The sequence below is a fragment of the Paramormyrops kingsleyae genome, chromosome 19 (genome assembly GCF_048594095.1).
Source record: "Paramormyrops kingsleyae isolate MSU_618 chromosome 19, PKINGS_0.4, whole genome shotgun sequence".
Classification (NCBI taxonomy): Eukaryota; Metazoa; Chordata; class Actinopteri; order Osteoglossiformes; family Mormyridae; genus Paramormyrops; species Paramormyrops kingsleyae.
In genome coordinates, this window is record NC_132815.1 from 26,334,386 (window position 1) to 26,355,248 (window position 20,863).

General features: G+C 42.5%; 2 protein-coding genes across 7 annotated transcripts in view; both read left to right on the top strand.

The window, feature by feature from the left end:
• Positions 1–14,768, top strand: part of cfap61 (cilia and flagella associated protein 61) — a 30,013-nt gene extending 15,245 nt beyond the window's left edge. For 4 of the 6 annotated variants that reach the window (XM_023841764.2, XM_023841763.2, XM_023841766.2 and 1 more), the window contains 10 exons: positions 1,193–1,320; positions 3,442–3,534; positions 4,694–4,862; positions 6,655–6,832; positions 10,507–10,799; positions 11,289–11,616; positions 12,216–12,307; positions 12,601–12,806; positions 13,914–14,010; positions 14,249–14,768. In XM_023841764.2, coding sequence (XP_023697532.2) covers positions 1,193–1,320; positions 3,442–3,534; positions 4,694–4,862; positions 6,655–6,832; positions 10,507–10,799; positions 11,289–11,616; positions 12,216–12,307; positions 12,601–12,806; positions 13,914–14,010; positions 14,249–14,452 — 1,788 coding nt within the window. In that variant the 3' untranslated portion in view covers positions 14,453–14,768. Of the gene's footprint in view, positions 1–1,192; positions 1,321–3,441; positions 3,535–4,693; positions 4,863–6,654; positions 6,833–10,506; positions 10,800–11,288; positions 11,617–12,215; positions 12,308–12,600; positions 12,807–13,913; positions 14,011–14,248 lie in introns of those variants that run through there. The other 2 variants (XM_023841765.2, XM_023841767.2) reach the window with 2 other exon arrangements.
• Positions 14,769–17,604: 2,836 nt separating this feature from the next.
• On the top strand, positions 17,605–20,066 carry insm1a (insulinoma-associated 1a). Its single transcript, XM_023841771.2, has one exon. The coding sequence runs from the start codon at positions 17,792–17,794 to the stop codon at positions 19,163–19,165; it is 1,374 nt and encodes a 457-aa protein (XP_023697539.1). The 5' UTR covers positions 17,605–17,791; the 3' UTR covers positions 19,166–20,066.
• Positions 20,067–20,863: the final 797 nt, after the last annotated feature.

A 20,863-nucleotide genomic window follows, 5' to 3' on the forward strand; every position in this document is an offset into this window, starting at 1 on the left:
CTGTCCTGGCCTCCAGCTGTAAACCCCAGTGCCTATTGTCTGCCCGTTAATTAAGTTTAGGCCACCTGTCCCCTGTCTGTCTTTGCTGTATCACATTACCAGCCGCATTAGTTTTACGTCTCGCTGGCCATTGGGTTCATTTAAAGGATTCGAAAGCGCCTGGTCTCATAGATAGCAACACCTGCACAGGTACTACTGCACAAGGACACTGTAATGCTGAGCCCCGGGGGGGGGGGGGGGGGGCTGTACCGCTCTCTTTTTTACCAGCTTTGTAAATGCATTTCCTGTTAAACACTGAATATGACAGAGTCAGTAAACCTGGAGGATGGACTGATGTTATCAGAAGTAGTTTGAAATAACCTCTTGTTCCTACTTGCTGCTCTTTTTTTTGTTCTGCTGATGTTATGGAGGTCAAGGCATTTTAGGTATTTCAGTGACAAAAATGAATACGTGAAGGAAAGCAGCTACTTTTTGCACTATAAGTTTGTCTGTGATTGAAATCTGAAGTGTTTCCATCTCAGTTTATCTCAGCATTTCTAAAGACAAACCCCAGGTCTACATGCATACGGAGCTGATTGGACCATGCCCCAGGGGGCCACGATCTCTCCCCAGTATGGTGTGTTGTCGACCCAGTCTGCCTGATTACTAACACTCAAGGACCAGTCAGAGCAGCAAACTCTCCGATTGCTGGTGCAGCCGGATGGCCCCCGGATTCACCGTAGGCATTTCACAGAAGTGAGATTCCCTCATGGACTCACCTCATCCATTTTCACGGTGTCCCTCACGTTAGGAACCTTTGGCATTTGGAAATGTCACCGTATGACATGAGGGACGGACGGCGGCCTCAGATGTTTCGGCTCTTAGCTGATGAGCTCGATGGCTGAAGCTCTTTCTGCGCTCAAGTGTGAGTCATCTCTGGGTGCAAAGTGCACCCTGGGAGTGCCACTGTATTAAGAACAGTGAAAATTCAACCTGTAGCTGAACACAAATGGCAACAAAAGTGTGCGAATGTTCCCAGTCCATTCAGTACCTGTCGTGGCATTTTTAGAACCTTTCTAGAGCCTTCATGTGAGATCAAAGGTGATTTCACTTGGAAAAAAAGTGATGCATAAGTCTTATTTCTGTGTTATGGTGCCATTTATATCCGCACTCTGGTACCACGTTAATCCACGTTTCTTTCCTTTCTTATCAGATGCCATATGCATTGTACCACTTTAACAGAAAACTGACGATGGAGCCAAAAATAACCATCAACTCCAGGATTGTGGTCGTTGGAGCATCAGACACTGGGATATCCTTTCTGGAGGCACTGTGCTTCTGGTATGTGTTTTATAAGCCTAGAGTCCAGAATTGCAATGTATTATGACATTGGCATTTACCTGCAGTCTTGCTTACAATGTGTTCAGTAGGGAAACGTAACATTGTGGCCCAAGTGTCTCCCGAAGGTGTAACACCCACTTGGACCAGTGGTCAGGACCTTGGACCATGGAACACATCTGAACAAACGGGGGCCATAAGAGGGAGGGGGGGAGAGAGTCTGTTTGGTTTTGAAAAACTCAGATATAACCTTTTGTTGATTCCTAGGCAAGCTTTCCCACTGGATTGTTTTTCAAAAGGGTGTGATTGGCACCATATGTATTTTCTTGTCAAGTCATCAATTGTCACAGTTACCGCAAAAGTACGATGCATGGACATTGGACACAGTGTACTTTGAGAAGGGTCTTGGGACGCGGATACGACCTGGGACGAAGGGGCGATCGACACGCTGCAGCACACTTTCCTGTGCTGCTCCTGTTGCTCAAACAACAAAAACCCTCATCCCGTCCAAACACCTCGAGATGGTAGCTGGCCGCCGGCTGGCCCCTGCGTGAGGAGGTGAGAATGAGGGTTAGGCTTTGGCAGGTGTGGCATTCAGCGGGCTGCCTCCGGCCCTTTAATTACCGCCGCTCCGCGAGCCCCAGTCACGCATCCTCGCCGGAGCTGTGTTTGCCGAGGACTAATGATTTGACTAATGAGGCAGTTAGTATCCAGTCAGCTGATCGATGTGCCAGAGTTTAGACGGTGGGGGGAGAACCCCCCCAGCGACCCCTGCATCAATGCTGCTCCCAGGCCAAATGTCCTGTGGCCTCCCGTCAGTCTGGTGTCAACAGGACCCTCCATCAGTCTCTGGGATGGGCCTCAATCCCCTGTGGGTCACATTCAAAAGGGAGCAAATCTGGCAGACAGTGACAAATGGGGCCGGCAGTGCCCCTGTGCCTTATGGTTGGTTCCTGGTCACAATCGCTCGCTGTCATTGGCTGATAAGGGGAGTAATCCACTAGCTGGTGATTGGGTCAAGGCCAGACCCCCAGACACCATGGGAACTAAGTGCTGCAGCATAGTGGATTTATAAATACTGACTGACTATTAACACTTTCAAAATAATTGTAATAAACGTTGTCAGCAATTTTTAACTTAATGTTTAAGTGTTTGTTTTGGACATAATCATCATGCTGCTCACCTGCACCTTTATGCACCTTTATCTCAAACTGAAAATTGCGGATAAGCCTGTCACCAATGGCAACTTGGAGTAACAAGCTTTTAATGGCCAGAATCAATCATTTAAGGCGAGCAGACTTACGTGTTGTTCCAAGCGTGAAATGCACAGGCCTTTGTTGGGCATGAGCAATCATCCTTTCATTCCAGCCGGGCAGATAATGTCATGTAAGCAAACACAAAGGAGGTCGTCTACATCACAAGGGCTTTTCTTTTGCTCTCCTGGGGACTCGGGCACAATGGGGGCTCGGCTTCAGATAAGGAGGAATGAAAATATGCAACAAAAAGGTGCAATAAACGGAGTCTGGAAGTGAGTAGATTTAAACCTGCACCTTCGGAGTGGGTATTCGTTCACAGGAGGTCCCTCCTCTGTAATCCCCACTGCACGCTGTCATCCGTTGCCCATCTCAACCGCTGAGTTCCTGGCAACAGCTAATCCCCTCAGGGATCACACCCCAAGATGCAAGCTCACCTCCTCACCTGGCTCACCTACGCATACTACTGCAGTGTGGAAACATGGGAAGCTGTAATAGGGAGCACTGTAATAGCAAGCACTGTAATATATATATTTTACTTTTGTTGTCCTGTCGCATGTGGCAAAGACCTTTTTGATAATTACTTTTGTTGCATTGATGTGGAAATGAGCCTTTATGTTCATTCTTGAGCCTTCATAGATTTCATCCATACTGATTTAAAATATTTTTAGTAAACTATTTTAAAATAGTATTTTGTGTATTGTTCAGATATAAAATAGTAAAATAAATAAAATTGCAAATATTCCTGTTTGTGGCAAGACCATGGGAGGTGCTTTCCTTGCAGTAAGTTTGTGGGTGTATTTTAAAACATGTGACTATACTGCAGACTTAGTGCTACTTAGGAATTTGTTTGTTTTCCTTCCCATTCCAGCTCACATCTCCAGTTTAACAACCTGACGCTGATTTCCACGCATGGCTACCCCGGCTGCTACACTGATGACAATATGGAGTTTCTTGCCACAAGGTGTGATGCTCCTCAGCATTTATGGATTTATCCAACATGAAAAATCTGTATATTCCTTGTTCTAGTTATTTTCTGAAGTTAATCTGAACCTGAACCCCTGTTATTTATCAGTATTAGAGCAATATCACCATTATTAAGAAGTTTTTTTTAGTGTTTATATATATATATATATATGAGATCTGTCATAAGAGATTCAGATTAGCATTTAAACAGTGTGGCTGACCGCCAAGCCCCTTTGCAGGAATTACGCTGTGTGGCAAATCATCAGAAACCTACAGACTCTGTGCTGTTAATGGGGTGGAGAGATGATTAGGGCCGCAGTTTGAGCATGGCTGTTGCGTCTGCCTTTATTCTCACAATCACAAGCTCACCTCAAAGATATCACTTTCTTGATTTTTTTTCCTCTATGATGCTGTTGTGTTATATGTGATGGATGCTTTTACCCGAAGACTTTTAGCACTGAATTGTTTTTACGGAATGCTTTAAGGACTGGATGTGCATTCAGCCTTGTGCCCTGTGCTGCCTGCGATATGCTCCAGGCTGTCTTGCCAACCTGATAAGTATAAGCAAAGATGGATGAATAGTTGGATGAATGCTTAAAATGTAATTTGGCTAAAGTATTAGAATTTACATCATCCATCCATCCATCCATTCATCTTTAAACTGATTATTCAGGCTGTCAGTGGGCCTGGAGCTTAAATTAGCCTACATAATTTTATGCATCATTATTAATTGGCTATAACGACTAACGACAACAGATATACTCCACATCTATCTGTATTCTAACTGGTTACCCATTTCAGGGTCATGGGGGGCATAGGACTGTCCATCTAAGGGCATACATTCACACACATTGGGCAATTTAGAAACACTAGTTCCCGTACCTGTGTGTTTTTGGATACCAGGAAGAAACCCACAGAATGTATGGAGAGCATGTGAATTCCAAACACATTGAGCAGGTTTGCGATTCGGACCTCCCATATGCATTTCCCAACTGCGTACATTGAGCAGGTTTGTGGGAGGAGCCTGAAGTCTCTCCCAGGTAGCACAGGACACAGGTACACACCCTGGATGGGATGCCAGTCCATTACAGGGCACACACACTCAGCCATTTAGTGATGCCACTTGGCCTAAATGGTAATGGTGTGCCTGTACTCAGTCACAGCTACAGCAGCAGGGACCACGCCCAGATCTCGCTGCGCTCCTGGGTGAATGTGGTGGAGGGCAAGATGGTCGGTCTGGACAGGGTTTCCAAGCACGTCAGAGTGTCTGCCGGTCAGAAGGTGCCCTACGACCAGCTGGTCCTCTGCACTGGGCAGCAATACCAGGTGACTTGTCTCCCCCCATGAACAGCACTTGGCAAACTCTGGGGGTGGGACAACAGCTAAGTGAACGGGCCCTCAGTTGGCCTGTACTGGTTTGATATATTTTCTGAGCTTTTATACTCACCTTATATTTACAGAATGTACTCAATAATAATTGATACTTCATTGATCCCCATGGGGAAATTGTCTTTCCACCAACCCCTAACTTGCTTTCTGTAGGTGAGACCAAGCTGGCCGCGAAGGGCAGCCACCTATTGTGGTGCTCAGGGAGCTGGGGTTAAGGGCCTTGCTCAAGGAGCCACAGGTGTGGCGTGGCCAGGCTCAAACTAGCAACTTTCTGATCACAGGCACAGAGGCTTAGCCCAATGCGCCACACGCTGCCCCATTGGCAGTGAAGCTGTGGATCCACATAAGATCAGATGTGTCGTGTGTGTATGTGTCACGTCCCTCATTTTATTTTCCCAAGTAGAAACATAAAGGTGAATCTTCATGGCTTCGATTTTTCTTGCTCTTACCACCAACCCATCACATTGTCACCTGGGTTTTTTAACCGATATTTCTTCCCAAGTTCCTCTAATATAATGTTAACATTTTTGCGTGGGGGAAAAGCAGGTAATTAAACCAAACAGAAGGCAACAATGTCACTGATTTGATTAGCCCATTGTTTTTTCCGCAGAAAGACCTTAATTAGTATTTATTTACTTATTGATTATACAAAGCAAATCATTTGGAGAAATTATAGCTTGGTTATTAAATTGTGATCATGGGACATTAGACTTCCTGATGAAGGGTCAGTCTTCACACTTGTGCTCTGCTTCTGGGTGAAGAAAGGCTCTTGAAATTAAAGGAATAAGTTAAGATTGATTGGAGTGACCTGAACACTCTTGAAACATTTAAACATTCAAAACATAATCCAATCTTGTGGGCTACATGGTGTGCTATGGTTAACATTGCTATAAACCTCGAAGAAATAATTCCTCATTAAAAATTCACAATAACTGTACGTAGTTAAACATTTTTAACCATTTTTATTGTTTGCATTATTATACACACATAGATTGATACCCATAACCCTTCTAACAGATCCATAGGGACCATATCTTATGCCAGTTTAATTATAGGATCATTGATAAATGGTTCATGTAGGTTAATGAATTAATATCACGGCATATACAGGTTAAAATAAGGTGCACGCATTTATAAACTGGTATAAAACTGTTTGGTAGTCAAAGAAAATGTTTAAAGTTATTTATCTGGGGAGTTAGAATATATCTCAGAACATTAACATTATAGTATATGCAAATGATCAGTAACTAAAAATTAAAAAGAATTTCTTCATTCCTACACAAGGTTACTGATATCTTGATGCATGGCTAGATGATCACCACTTTAGTTCCCAAACCTCTCCTCAGCAGCACCTCGGTGCCCTCTGAACCTTCCATGTATTTGTTAAATTTATAGTTAAATAACATGATTGAGGTATTGATAAGCCAAACATGGTGTGAGAGTGGTCAACAAATACGTGGGTGTATTGGATGGTTACTCAAAAAACAGGGGTGACATTTGGAGGGGTCTTGAAATGCCTAAGCTAACACACTTTCACAGACATAAAATCATAGTTTTCTATCAACATGAGGATCGTTTATACATAATTTTCTTCAACCGCACAAGACATTTGCACAGTACTGTACATACCTATTGGCTTGTGTAAAATGTTCAGTAAGTAAATAATCTAAACAGCAGTAGAGTGTTTTGTAGTTTTGTATAGACCCTGTCTGTCCTGATTCCCACTTAGGTTCCCTGTCCCACCGCTGCAGCAGACATCAGCCAGCCAGCTCCTAGCAGCCAGCTCAGCAGTCAGCCCAGGCAGAGGTACACGGGACCCATACCCTCCAACCTTTTTACCCCCAACGACCCTACGGACTGCCAGAGGGCCTATCGCTGGCTGCTGGCCAACTTCGTGGAACAGGAAGGTATGGGGAGCTGCACCTGAGCCAGGGCTCATGGCAAATCCAATCTCAGTCAAGCCCCGGCCGATCCGAGGGAGGCTTTCCTCTGCCGCAGCCGGCCCCATCTGCTCATCCTGTGCACAGGATCCTATTAGTTTAGTAGGACAAGGCGCCTGACTAATGAAAGCAATAATGTAATTAATAAGGCTCTGTGTTATTAGCTGATTAAACGATGAGATGAATTATTCCGTAATTATTGAACGCCTATTTATCAGTGTGTCTTAGGCTGTTAACCGTAGCGATACATGCAGCTCCTCCCTGCGGCATGAGCCCAGCTCAGCAGCACCTGTGGCTAAGCGGGGAGCACGAGTGCCTTCCCGTCTGTGTGCCCCTTTGCATTTCGCTGCCATCCCTTCCGATGGCTGTGACAGGAGGTGTGTTTACTTATTGCACAGGACTGATTGCTACTTTTAGAAAGACTAAGATAAACCGAGTAATTCAGTGAAACACATATGAAGAGGAAAATACTGACAGAATGGAAACGCAGCTTTATCAATTAGAAATATAAAAGCAAATAGTATTTATATGGCTACAGAGACATGTCCTGCAGATTATGAATAAGGGCTGTTATAGTTTTTAGTGTAAGAATAAATGTCTCTTGTGGCAAGACCTTTCTGATTATCACTCCTGTGGCTGTTATGTTTTTTCTTTTTTTCCCCCCTGCCCTTGAGTGATGTAGAGTCAGATGCTGGATCTTGTGGTAAAAGGGGTGCCCGTCCGTAGGTGGCTGAGCTTGTCCATAGTTAGCAGGCCTGGATGTTAGCATTTGGGAATCAGAGTAAGCAGCCTGATGAAGGCAGTAATCTGCGGTGCAGCTGCAGGATGTGGTTCAGGACCAAGGACAGCACTTCCACAGCGCTCTGGCAGCCGGTGGGCAGGTCACGCAACATGGACACGGGCTTTAAACAAGTTACAGGAAGTCTGTTTATCTCTTCTGTTATTATTGTAATTATACCATTTTTCCAGTATTATTCTATAAAAGGGTGTGTTCAAATGAGAACCTGGTGTGTTCTGAGACTGTATTTATTTGTAAATTTCATGGGCTGCATTATAAGATAAAACATTTTTTTTAATTGACTAGATTCTGATGTAGAAATCTCAGTCAAAATATTGATAAATCATTAATTTTCTGTATTTCATATATTATTTTGTTTTTCCAATGTGTGGGCAGACGTTCGTTGCAGCCTTTATCGATTTGCCCTGTGGGACATCCTGAGACTTCCCAGGATCCCCCAAAGTTGCTGGATGTCATGGCCGGCCTGTACACTGGTACTATAAGTGCTGTGTGGAGTGGAGGGAGAACCTCTGCATTCTTCCCAGTTGATTCTGGGGTTCGCCAGGGGTGTGATCTCGCTCCTGCTCTATTCAATGCTTGTATGGACTGGGTGTTGGTCAGGGTCGTGGGGTCCAGCAGCTGTTGGCAAAGAAAGATTTACTGATCTTGACTTTGCCAGCGATGCTGTAATCTTCGCAGAGTCAATGGAGGCTCTGACTGGGGCTCTTGAGAGACTGAATGAGGAGTCTGAGTGTCTGGGATTGCAAATGTCCTGGATAAAAACCAAGATCCAAGCTTTTAATGACTTCTTAGGCACAGCCATCAGTAGTGTGTCTGTCTGTGGAGAGGATGTCGACCTTGTCGAGAGATTCAATTACCTTGGCAGTAACAATCATGTCTCTGGTGACTTTTCCTATGAAGTCAGCAGAGGGATTGGGAGAGCATGGGGGGTCATGAGGTCACTGGAAAGCGGTGTGTGGCGTTCCCGATATCTTTGCAAGAGGACGAAGGTCCAAGTCTTTAGAGTCCTGGTGCTCACTGTCTTGCTGTATGGCTTGGAGACATGGACGCTAACCAGTGTACTGAGACGAAGACTAGACTTCTTCAGTACTGTTTCTCTTCCTTGGGTACCACTGTTTTGACTTTATGAGAAATGTGCGATTGTTAGAGGAGACCTGAATGAGACACATTGCTTGCATTGTGAGGGAGCATCAGTTATGGCACTATGGCCATGTGGTGCGATTCCCTGAGAGTGATCCGGCTTGCAGGATCCTCATTGCTTAGGACCCGAGCGGCTGGACCAGGCCAAGGGGACGCCCACGTAACACCTGGCTGTGGCAGTTGGATGGCCATTTCCGGAGAGTGGGACTGGACAGTGTATCTGCCTGGGGGGTCACCAGCTGGGATCCTGAAGTGTTTCGTCAGGTGGTGGGTGCGGCAACGCACTGTATCAGCGCATGCTCCCCGACCTGACCTGACCTGTTATACACTTCAGCTTTCAGGAGATTTAAAAAAAAAATTGCAGTGTGCAAGGACACGCCAATCACAGGAAGCGATGTCACACCAGCTCATGTGACATCACTTTCTCAGGACCCACCGTGAGTCAGGGCTGAAACTGCCACACCTTGTCATACAGAACATGGTAACAGAAAGACAAACTGATACAGGTTGGAGGGGCATGATATCACTATGGGAAAAGGACAAAAGTTTATTTTATTGATAACTTTAACATAACGGGCCTATTATGTTACTGATAAACCACAACAGGCCATCTGTCTGAGGATTTATAGGATGGAAAAGGGCTTTGCAGAACATACTGTGCTCATTGACAATTAGGGAAAGAAACAATTGGTTCATTTCATTTGTCACTGAAGACATTTTATGCGTCTCTGGACCCCATCGAGGAGATGATTGAAGGCGGGAGCCAGGGTCCCAATCAGCGAATGAGACATGACCAGCCGCCGCTCACATGGCGGAGTGGTCAGGAGATAGGCTGGTGTCCAATTAGAGGCCATCGCTTCTGAAAATGCCATTAGAGCGGGAGAGAACAAAGGGCCGGGAGCACAGCCGCAGCTGGGCTGGAGAGCGCTCTCCTGATATAATGAACGGTCGAAGAAAGGCAGCGGAGGGGCCACACTCGCTGTTATCTGCCGCACGGCAGTCTTTGTCGCCAGCCTTTATTCTGCGCTCATGAATACGGGGGGAGCCACAAAGGCCTTTATAAACAAGCTCACAAAGGCGGGAAACGGGCCACTCATAATGCCGGGCGCGTCCTTCTTTCCGGGGTCCGGGGTCCCTCGGACATCAGGCATGGCTCTGGGTTTAATTTTCGCCCACTTTCAGAGGGAAAACAAGGACGAGTTGGATGAAAATTATTTGAAGACTTGCATATGTAACAAAGTAATGTCCATTAAATTAAAAAACGAACACGTGGAAACATTACAGGACCTTGCTGGATTTCGTAGGGTGGAAGGCATTATGAGGGGGATGCAGGCATTCAAGGGCATAACTTTGGCTGGAACATTGGGGGGGGGGGGGGGGGGCGGTGAGGTCTCCATCAATTACGGGGAAACATAATTATTGGGGGGTTGTATTATTGGGGGGCTGCAACCCCCCATCCCCTCCGTAATTTACACCCATGCTGGCATTAAATTAGGATACTTTAATGATCAGAGCTCTAATTAGAGAAGGTGTGCGACAGAGTCATCATGTTCCTCTGGTGCTAAGAGATCTTTCCGAGGCTCAGGGCATCAGAGAGGACTCACCGTGTTGTGGCTGGAACGTGTTGCTACTTGCATCAGAGTCTTCTCTCTAGCTGTGTCCTTTGCACAAACTCTGCTCTGCACCTGTCGCTCCCTTGCAGATAACGCAGTGGTTTATGGTAACACCATAGACACCTACACCTGTGTGGACGCACTGCTCCGCCTAGGGGTCAGCGGCTCTCGGATCCACCTGGTCCAGCTGCCTGCTAACTCCCCTGTGTCCTGTTTTAACGACCCTGCGGTCGAGGAGGCTGTGGCAGAGGTGGTGACAGAGAAGGGGATCACCATCCACAGAAACGGTCAGCTGGCACAGATTAATGACGGACAGGACCCTCAGCCAATCACATTGCTGTCTTTCACAACTGACAGTGATCCCCTCAGGCTGAAATGTGCAGTAAGTTACTGACACTTTTATTGTACTAGGAAAACGTATGTTAGGACAGTTTGCATGGTACATTTTGCACATACATCCCCAGACAGGGCACTGTGGATCACTGAGTGTGTCTCTAAACACTCAAGGAAAAGTACATTCCAGGAAGGGCCATTTTGGAGTTAGCTGTACAAAAATATATTTTATATTATTTATTTTAAAATGTATTTTTCTAGCTGTTTCTCTACAGTTTCATGTTCAATGTCTCTGGCTGATACAGTACAACATTTTGTATTTTAAGTGCTCATAGTTTATATTATGACATTTATTTTCTAAATTTGGTAGTGTTGACTTCAACTGGAAACAACTGAAGTCTTTTAATGATGAACTAGATTCCTCGAAATGAACATGAAATTTATTATGGAGCATAGAGAAAATAAATAAATACCCTGTTGCTTTGTAGTATCTCTGGACTTGTATGGTTGTAATAGTTTTCTGTTTCTGTTTTGGTAGGTTTTCATGAACTTCTCCTGGAAAGCGGTGGATTATGATGCATTCAGGGTCATTAATGATGCCGGTTTAGTGTATGACAGTGGGCTGGTGATCGATACTGCCTTCCACACTAATGACCCATCTATCTGGGCAGCTGGACCCCTCACTAAGTTTGCCCGGCGCCACCATGCCGGAAAGTGGACACATGCCAATTTTAGCTCCAAAGAGGTGGGCGCCCAGCTGGCCGCTGCACTGCTACCTTTCTTTGACCCCACCCTGGAGCCTCTCGCCAGCCCCACCGAGGACCAGGACCGCCTCGTGCCCATCTACACTAAAGCCAAGATACAGGGTCCGCACCAAATCTCCAACACTCCGTTACCCTGCCCAAGCTTGCATGGCTCCCCCCCTGCTCATAGTTTCCTGCATGTCAAAGGTCACGTTAGTGGTGAAAGGTGCAAAACCACTCAGCTGGACCCAGCAGCAGCATAAAAATCATTGAATCCATGACCCTGACATTTTAATAGTCTGTCAGACCAGTAACTGAAACTCTGAGACCATCAGTCAAATCTCACAGGTCCATTAACCTGTTTGTTAGCAAATTCGCCATTGAGCAAAAACAATACAAACACTTCCCAGACGCTGGATACCAATAAAAAATGCTTTGGGCTGATCTATCACAACAATTAGATGACCTTTCAGTACAATTAGTGTGGTGTAGTGTGCTAATTGTTAAAGTCATGCAGAAATTCCATTCCATTTTCATTTCCGCAGACTTCCTTAATACCTTCACAGGTACATAGGAGTCCTTTTTAATTTCTAAGCTTTTATATTAGTGCTTTGATGTTACAATTTAGAACAAGCACCGCTTTTAAAAATCTTAGGCATTTAATGAACTGCAGTAATCTTATAGATTAGGATGCGATTGACTAAACGTTCCTGTGTAAACAGGTGGGAGGCTGCCAGCAGGATACAGTTATCTGCATGCCTCAAAAGCGACCATCTGTACTCCATTAGCGACACAGATGCTGTCAGACAAACATGTAGGTGTTGTTTCTGCAGTAATATTGTCAGGAGCTGGTTGGGCTGCATGAAATGGGTTTTGTGTGTGAGGTTCACTGCTTTATTTTTACACCAGTACTTTTGAAGTGTAGTGTTTGTCTTAGTGCAGTGATACATTTGGTTCATATAACTATAATTAGCTTTTAGCTAATATTACCTGTTGCTAAATGAATACAACAAAAAAAAATTATGGCTATTTTGTCAATTTTCTGTACTAAGTAAACACTAGCCAGTGCTCAGTGTGTCTTGGCTGTTAACTCAGACTTTTCTTTAGGGCCGGGAGATGGTAACTGGGACAGCAGGAGCTGGTAGTTACTTCCGTCTGTTTGTGAACCAGTACGGTGTGGTAGAATCGATCACTTGCCTCTCTCTGAAACCAATCCCAGTCTCTAACTACCTCTACCTGTATGGGAAGCACGAGCTGCTACTGAATCGACTCTGTGATCGCTTCAACGAGGGTCTGATCCAGGATTTCTACAGGTACAGTAATAATGATTATGAATTCCCCATATTATATTTTACAGGGGCCCTATGCTGCCTGCTGGCCATGTGACCATAAGCTGGGTAAACAGGCCCTTGAAGAATGAAGAGATGAACACTAAAATGTGATTTTAAATATTATTTTGGTAGCACAATCATTTTAAGCATTTCACATGATCTCAATCTCCTGAAAAAGTACTTTAAAGTGGATGTGTGAAGATAAATTTCTATCCGAACTAAATCTAGTGAAATATGCTCACCTGAACACTATCACATCAACATATGGTATTCTTGGTTCAGGTCCAGAGAATTGCTACATTAAATTGCTAACTCTGATTCCAGTCTTTCTCTTAAAAGGCCTGAAAAATCTTGACCTATAACGTATATTTACTATGGTTACAATATAAAGGCTTTTGTATGTAAGCTGTTGTTTGTGTTGGTCAAGTATAGGTCATATTTATCAATAAACTGTGTACTCCTGTCACTTCCCTTCTTTTAAATCAGAACCACATCAGACTCAGGTATTTCCAATAACCAATGCCATGGCTGAAACTGAAGGACAGCCATTGGTCAGAAGGACAGGCAGTGTAGGAAATAATGCGCACAGACAAAGCGTTTAGTATCAAGCACAAGCATACAAGCACTTTCAGCATCCTCGTATGTTTCCCTTTGTCTTCTTTTCTAATATTTAACCATTAAACGTCTGACCCTGCCATGTGGAGACAGTTTGAGTCACCCCATCAAACAACTGTCAGCCTTTCCCAAATCAGTGTTAATGGGATATTTAAATTTGGATTCCTCATTGCACTGTGCCATGGTGCTGAATGTGGATGTGATTATTGAATGTTTAGGATATCAGTTAAAGTGATAGATTGAACATGCAATTGTGATGGGTCGTTAAATGGACAAATGGCTTAACGTGCTCGAGGCCTTATGTCAGCTGAATTAATGGTTCATGCATTGAGGTTGTGTGGCTGGGAGGGAAAAGCAAAGAAGTAGCATAAAAGTAGCCTTATGGCTTCTGTTATTGTTTATGAAAGCATCTGAAGAAGCTACTAGGGCTTTTCAGTAATGTTTGTGCTTGTTTTTTTTTACCGTGTTTTATAGGTATTTCGAAGAACCATGGTGCCTAGCAATTTTCCATGACCGCTTTGCAGATTTTGAAGAGGAGGTTCGGCAGATTATGGAATCCACAAAGGTCCAGGTCTGTTTCCTGTTCATATCCCAGGCAAAACATTCAAGGGACTAGTCACTTTTTTATGAATCACAAGGTGAATGGAGTATTATTAAAGGGATGAACTGAGACCATCTCAGAGAAGGTATCCATTGTAGTTTTAGTCATTTTATTCAGATGTATCTGATTCTATCATCTTAAGAAAATTGATTTCAAACGTGTAGTCAAAGGGTCTAACCTGTCTTTGTCTTTATCTGTTTCTGTATAGGGAGAAGAGGGTCTGCTTTCTATTCCAGACCTAGTCCAAAGAATAGCTGATGAAAAGCTGTGGTTTTCAGGGGACCCCATGATGTATCTCAAGAACGTGTTTGAGAAAACTGATGGCTTTTCCATGCTGAAGAGAAGCTTGTTGAATTATCTAAAGTACAACAGATACCATTTGACCATGTATGCTCATGCAGGGTTCCTGTAGCAGGTTAAATCAATGCTAAATGTGTTTTTTATTTCTCATGTTTTCATGCAGATATGTCCTGCATGTCATATGCAATTAATTAATGTTGACCAGCTCTTATCTGTAATCTGAAAGCAAGTTTGTTTCGTAATAAAACTTTATGATTTTAAAATAGAATTAGTGTTTAAATAGCATTACTGCTGCTGCTGCTAGTGTAACAGTTATAGTAAAAATGAACTAGTCATCTAAAATCTGTATTAGATTCAAAGGCAGAGGACAGCTGTTCAAGCTTGCTTGAGTAAAATCTACATTTAATAAACATTGCTGTCTAAATCTGTCCGCCTTGTGGCATGTATTTGTTGATATGTTAACTTCCATTCATTGATTTTTACCTGGATGGTATTGTACATATTTATTGTTAACTTCATTGTGATAGTTGTTTATCCAAGTTGGCTTGCATTCGGTTCCATACTTACAGTACAAGACGCAAAACAGTTCGGAGCTGGAGATTGATGGATGAATGGATGTATGGATGGAAGCTAAGGTACAATATTTAAAAAAAATGTAAACATTTTAATGCAGTTCGTATGCTCAGGAAAACAACCAAGTGACATTCTGTACCTGTCAAAATACTGAATGCTGAATACAGACTACCTACGATTATACTGCTCGGCAAAGGCTGCTTTTCACAGTAATTCACTCGGCTTGTCTTTAGGCTTCGATTGTGTAATAAACATAAAAACGACCCTGTACGGTAGTTTTTTTCCCCCGAGCGCAGTATCGTTTTAAGTACAGGGGGTTATTCCGCTGCTCAGCGTGGCTCCCCGCAATGCCGATAAGGTCTGTATGAAAGTGGGTAGCGTTACACTGCCTAGGAGGCAGCTGTATGCTAATGAGCGCAAATCTTCAGTTCATCTCCTGGGCGGTAACACACTCCACTGAACAAATAGGCGGACACGCGTCCCAAACAGACACCTTTCAATCCAGGCGCAAAGTAGCCTGTGCAAACGGAGAAAGAATGAATGTTAACTGTCGCAAAATCTGTTCTAGATCTTATTATCGATAAGAAATATGATATGCAAAAATGAATCCAACTTTCGTGACACGAAGTATTTGTGCGTATGCTGACCTGACGGATTTTTCTGTAGAATAATTTTCGTAACCGTGAAATACCAAACAGGTTAAGCTTCCTTGTTCTAAGTGTAGAATAACTTCAAGCTCTCCAATCGTCTTTTTATGCGTCGTTTCCTTTACAAACACAAGTGCCAAATAACTACAGTAGGTTCTATCGCTCAATCTTAAATTGTTTAATTCTGGAAGTGCACATAAACAGGCTTGAGTCGACTGGCTTCTTAATTTACTTTAGTGTCATCGTTATTTTGTACGGGTCAGAGACCAATATAAACCTTACTCTAAGCAAGATTGCCATAGAAAAAAATAATTCCAGCGAAAACCTGAGCACGCGTTCGGTGAATTGACAGAGGTCAACAGTGTCTACATCAATTCATTCCGCTCTGACAACCATTCATTATAACAGTTTTGGCTTCTAGTGAAAGGTATTCAAACCGTTTTTAGCTTTGTCGATTCTGAATTTATAATATAATAGCCTTGAATATGGAAATATAGCGTTAAATTGACGTTAACAATTTTAATGAGCACTTTTGTTTGAATGGTATTGAAGGAACCTCGCTAGACATCTTTAGATACCTTAAAATTCCTGTTTTAATAAGTTAAAAAAAAAATCTAGTAGGCCTAACTTCTCAGGATTGTAACAAAATGCATTTTAATTTTGAACTGCCCGGAGAACAATAATAATAATAATAATAATAATAATAATAATAATAATAATGGTTTAAACCTTACAGTTATGACACATCCCACAATTTAACGGCTGTGCTGACGGAGTTTATGAACACCTATTGTATTTTTTTAGGTTCTATTTAGATACCATAATGCACCAGACGGATTTTTTCTGTAGACTAATTTTCCAACCGTGAAATACCAAACAGGTTAAGTTCCCTTGTTCTAAGTGTAGAATAACTTCAAACGACAGGTACTATCTCCAGTTCTTTCTGTGGAGAGAAAGCGCGATTTAAGGCATGGAAGTTTTAATGGGGGCATAATCGTGGTCTTTTGCATATGGCCTGCTTTGTTCAGAGCATTGATTACACCCAGCACGTGTCTATCTTTTGGACAGATTGCCGTAGAGTCTTATTTCACCGTGGCCAATTTCCTTTTCAGAAACCAAGGGGATTCATCTTGGCCACATGGCTATTGTGATGTAAAACCAGGAGCCGTTCTTGTTATTCATGTATGCGTAAGATGACTGATTTATTACCCAAGAGTTAAAATGACGAATGCTGCACGTCAAAATCTCCGCCTCATTTTCGGATTTAATTTCTACATGCTTATGGCCTCACATATAATTTACAGATCAATGTGATTCATAAACAAGACAGTGTGGCTGTAAATGACAATTTATAATAAACAACTAAGTATTTAACATGTTTAGTAGGCTACATTGCAGTCGTAATGCATCATCTAACAACTAGGCCTACATTTGTGCCATGCAGCAATCGATTATATGTTGATCACCGTGACATTTATTTCAGAAAGATTGTGATAAAATAAGCCAGGATTGTGTGTGCATACACAAAAATCTAGGCCTATAAGAATGTATGTTTATATAAATTGAAAATAGAATGGTTTTTGTTTTATATTTAAAGAAAATACTTTTACTTACAAAAATATACTGACATATGATATATAGGCTAATACTATGAAAATGTTTGCGCACAAATATACATTACTCGTGCACATTATTATCATCATCATCATCATTATTATTATTGTTGTGGTTGTTGTTGTTGTTATTGGTGTTTAAAATAACGTTTATTTGGTGTCTGGTTATACTGATACACTTGCAATCAGGAAAGACTCACGAAGCACGGCACGTGTTCATTTCAATGGAAACCCATCAGACCGTTAAAAGAAGAGGATCTCGACGTGTGCCTCCATCGGGGAAAGCACGAAACGCATTGCAATACAATAAACCACAGGTACATCTGCTTAGTTATCTAAAGACCCTCCTCCAGTTCCCCCCGAAACCAAGGTTTTCTACCCTCCCACTCGCAAATCCATAGGGATCTTAGTGCGGTCTGATTGGTTGGGGATGTGACAACAAGGAGAGAGAACAATGGCATCATTTTGCCTTAAAAAAGAGTGTAGCTATGCTTTGGAGACGAACGCATTTTAGGAGAGGAGCATAGTGGAGGATACAAGTCGGAGTGAAAGTTCACGGTCCTCTGTCACCCCTGCATCTGGAGCTGACTTTTAAAGTGCCTTTTTTGAATAGCGAAGATGCCAAAAGGTTTTCTGGTAAAAAGAAATAAGAAAACGACGCCGGTGTCTTACAGGATCCGGTCTGATGAAGAAAGTCAAGACGCAAGACAAGTCTCACAGTCTCAGACAGATGCACATTCATCTGTATCCCTCGCACCCAATTCCGGACGGTTTGTATCAGCATCGCTAATTAATGGAGCAAATACGCCAGTCTCAAGGCAGGATGCAAAACCTATTCAGTTTGGCAACCCAGAGGTTGTGTACCAAACGCTTTACAGCCCTACCCGTCCGGTTAGCAAGGAACATGAGAAAAAATATTGTGAGGGACGCTTCAGACTTGGCTCTCCTGTCTCCGCTGAATCCTTTCCGACACCCACAGTAGTGAGCACGTTAGATCACCTTCTGTTCGCTCCAATGGACTTGAAAATCGGCAGCAGCAACAGCAACCGCAACGACACCACTAACATCACCACCGGAAACCCTATCAAAAGAATGTCATCTGACACTGAACGCAAGAGCAAGCCTGTATCCAAGAAACCCAAAGCGATCAGGAAGCTGCACTTTGAAGATGAGGTCACCACTTCACCAGTACTTGGACTGAGAATCAAAGAAGGACCGATCGACCAAAAACCTAGGACGCAGTCAAACGTTGGAAACCAGCCTTTAGGAGAATTTATCTGTCAGCTCTGCAGGGAAGCTTATGCCGATCCATTCTCCTTAGCCCAGCACAAGTGCTCCAGGATAGTCAGGGTGGAGTATAGATGCCCCGAGTGTGACAAGGTGTTCAGCTGTCCCGCAAACCTGGCTTCCCACAGACGCTGGCACAAACCGAAACCTCTAAACGCAACCAAATCCGACATGTCTAAGGTCGCCTCTGATGACAAAGCCTGCCCAGAAGAAGTCAAGGACATGGCAGCTGAGATAGGAAGTCACAGGGACACGCCCAGTCCCGGTTTGTCGGAATCGGGGTCAGAAGATGGTCTGTATGATTGTCACCACTGCCGGAAAAAGTTTAAGCGTCAAGCGTATCTGAAGAAGCACCTTATGGGTCACCAGCTGAATAAAATTAACGAGGACAACGCTGTCCAAGTTGCGGTGGATGGGGAGAAGCCGAAAGAGGCTGCATCTTCGGAGGACAGCCAAAGCCAAGCACCACTGAACCTGAGTTCCCAGGAGTGCTACCCGTGCCCAGTGTGTGGAGAGACACTGACCAGCAGGATCGGCCAGGAAAAACACCTCCGTCTGCTGCATCCGTCCCAGATTTTCCCCTGCAAATATTGCCCGTCTACTTTCTATAGCTCACCGGGGCTTACACGGCACATCAACAAATGCCACCCTTCGGAAAACAGGCAAGTGATCATTCTTCAAATGCCCGTGCGCCCTGCTTGCTAGAAAATGAGAAAAGAAGAAGAAAAAAGATGAAAAGTAGTGCCTTTAACTTACAAAAAAATGTCACGGGTTTTTTTTAATTTTTTTGCCAGTAAGAACCCTTCTAAACACATCAGAGTTCCCCTGGCTATCGTATACTTTTTTCATTACAGCCACTCAGTGACTTTTTTCTGGTACATTGGATGGTTTATTTTCAGATTTCCGCGTAGCGTGTGAAAAAGTAAACGATTAGGACCTCTATATTATTATATACTAGCTTCTAGACCTAAGAAAGGGGTATTTTAGGTGCCGCATACCTGTTTTATAAAACGATTTTTATTTCACAGGTTGTAAATCACTTTATTAGCTTTATTATAGCTTGTGGGTCAGTTGACATTCAGTTGTAGATTTGTCTGGAGGCAAATCTCATTGCAACGATTTTTAAGCATTCCCTTATAGTGTAGCCATAAATGCCTTTGATTATAGTCGGTTTACATATTAGAAACTTTGCTTCATAATTGCCTTAAAAAGTTGAACTATAAGTAATGCTTGCAACTGATTATATATCGTTTATTTTAGTAAGTTTAATTTTTATTATTTAAAAGTATTTCAATATATGTATTTTCACAATGGAGGGTATTTATTTATCAATTGATTTATTTATCCAGGTTGTGTTTGTAAGTTATTCTGTGTTTAATTTCGTGAGTAATTATAATTATTTGATTTGCAAATGTTGGTTTTGTCATATTTATCATTTTATTTATATATTTTATGTATATATGTTGTGGATGATGTTTAAATGTCTACTGGAAACTATATACATACACTATTATACGTACATCTCTTAGACGCAATCATTTTCTATATACAAGTTATTTTCGTAAACTTCAGCTTTTATAGTGCTTCTTCAATGGCATTGTTTTAAACGTGTTTACCATATATTCAAATAAAGAAAACTGAACTGAATTGACTTTCTTTTGTATGGGATTAATTCTGAGGTTGTCATCGGAGAGTGGACGTATTGCGTATTTTAAATGGTACCGTTGTTCTTTTTTCAACTGAATATTATTTAAAATTATCAGCAGGCCTACTTGTAAAAAAGAGCCGCCAGTGCATATTCAGGATATAGACCCTACCGTCTGATATATCCTAAGAATGCCTATAACGAACCTTGGTGAGAAATTATGGGAAATGTCTGTAATAAAATAATGAATTGCTGTGGATGCACGAATTAATTAGGAATAAATGCAATGGATGTAAATTACATGCAATTCATTAAAAAGGAACACAATATTTATCAACAATGAATTCTTAATTTAAAAAATAAGTAATGAGAAACACACACACACAGCGTTAAATGACAACCTTTTTGTCACATGACATTTTTATTGTCTGAGCCATATAATTTACAATAATACTGAAAAGGACTTATGAAAACATCACAAGTGATTTTGCAACATGCATATTTCGTTCTTGTGAATAGTACTTTGAACTTTTTTTTTTATACATAAAGTGATATAGTACTACTTATATTTTAGCAAGGAAAAATATTTTCTGTTTTCATTCAGTATGTTTAGGAACACAGAAATTCGACATATGCATTACAATATTAGGGGAACCAATTGAGTTACTACTACCGAGCTTTCTATGATTATTATAATAATTTATGACCTAGGCCAAGATTGATCTTCTCTGGCAACGAATATTCCTTATATGTAAATG

Coding starts and splice junctions, on each gene's coding strand:
- insm1a (XM_023841771.2), top strand. CDS start 17,792: ATGCCAAAAGGTTTTCTGGTAAAAAGAAATAAGAAAACGACGCCGGTG.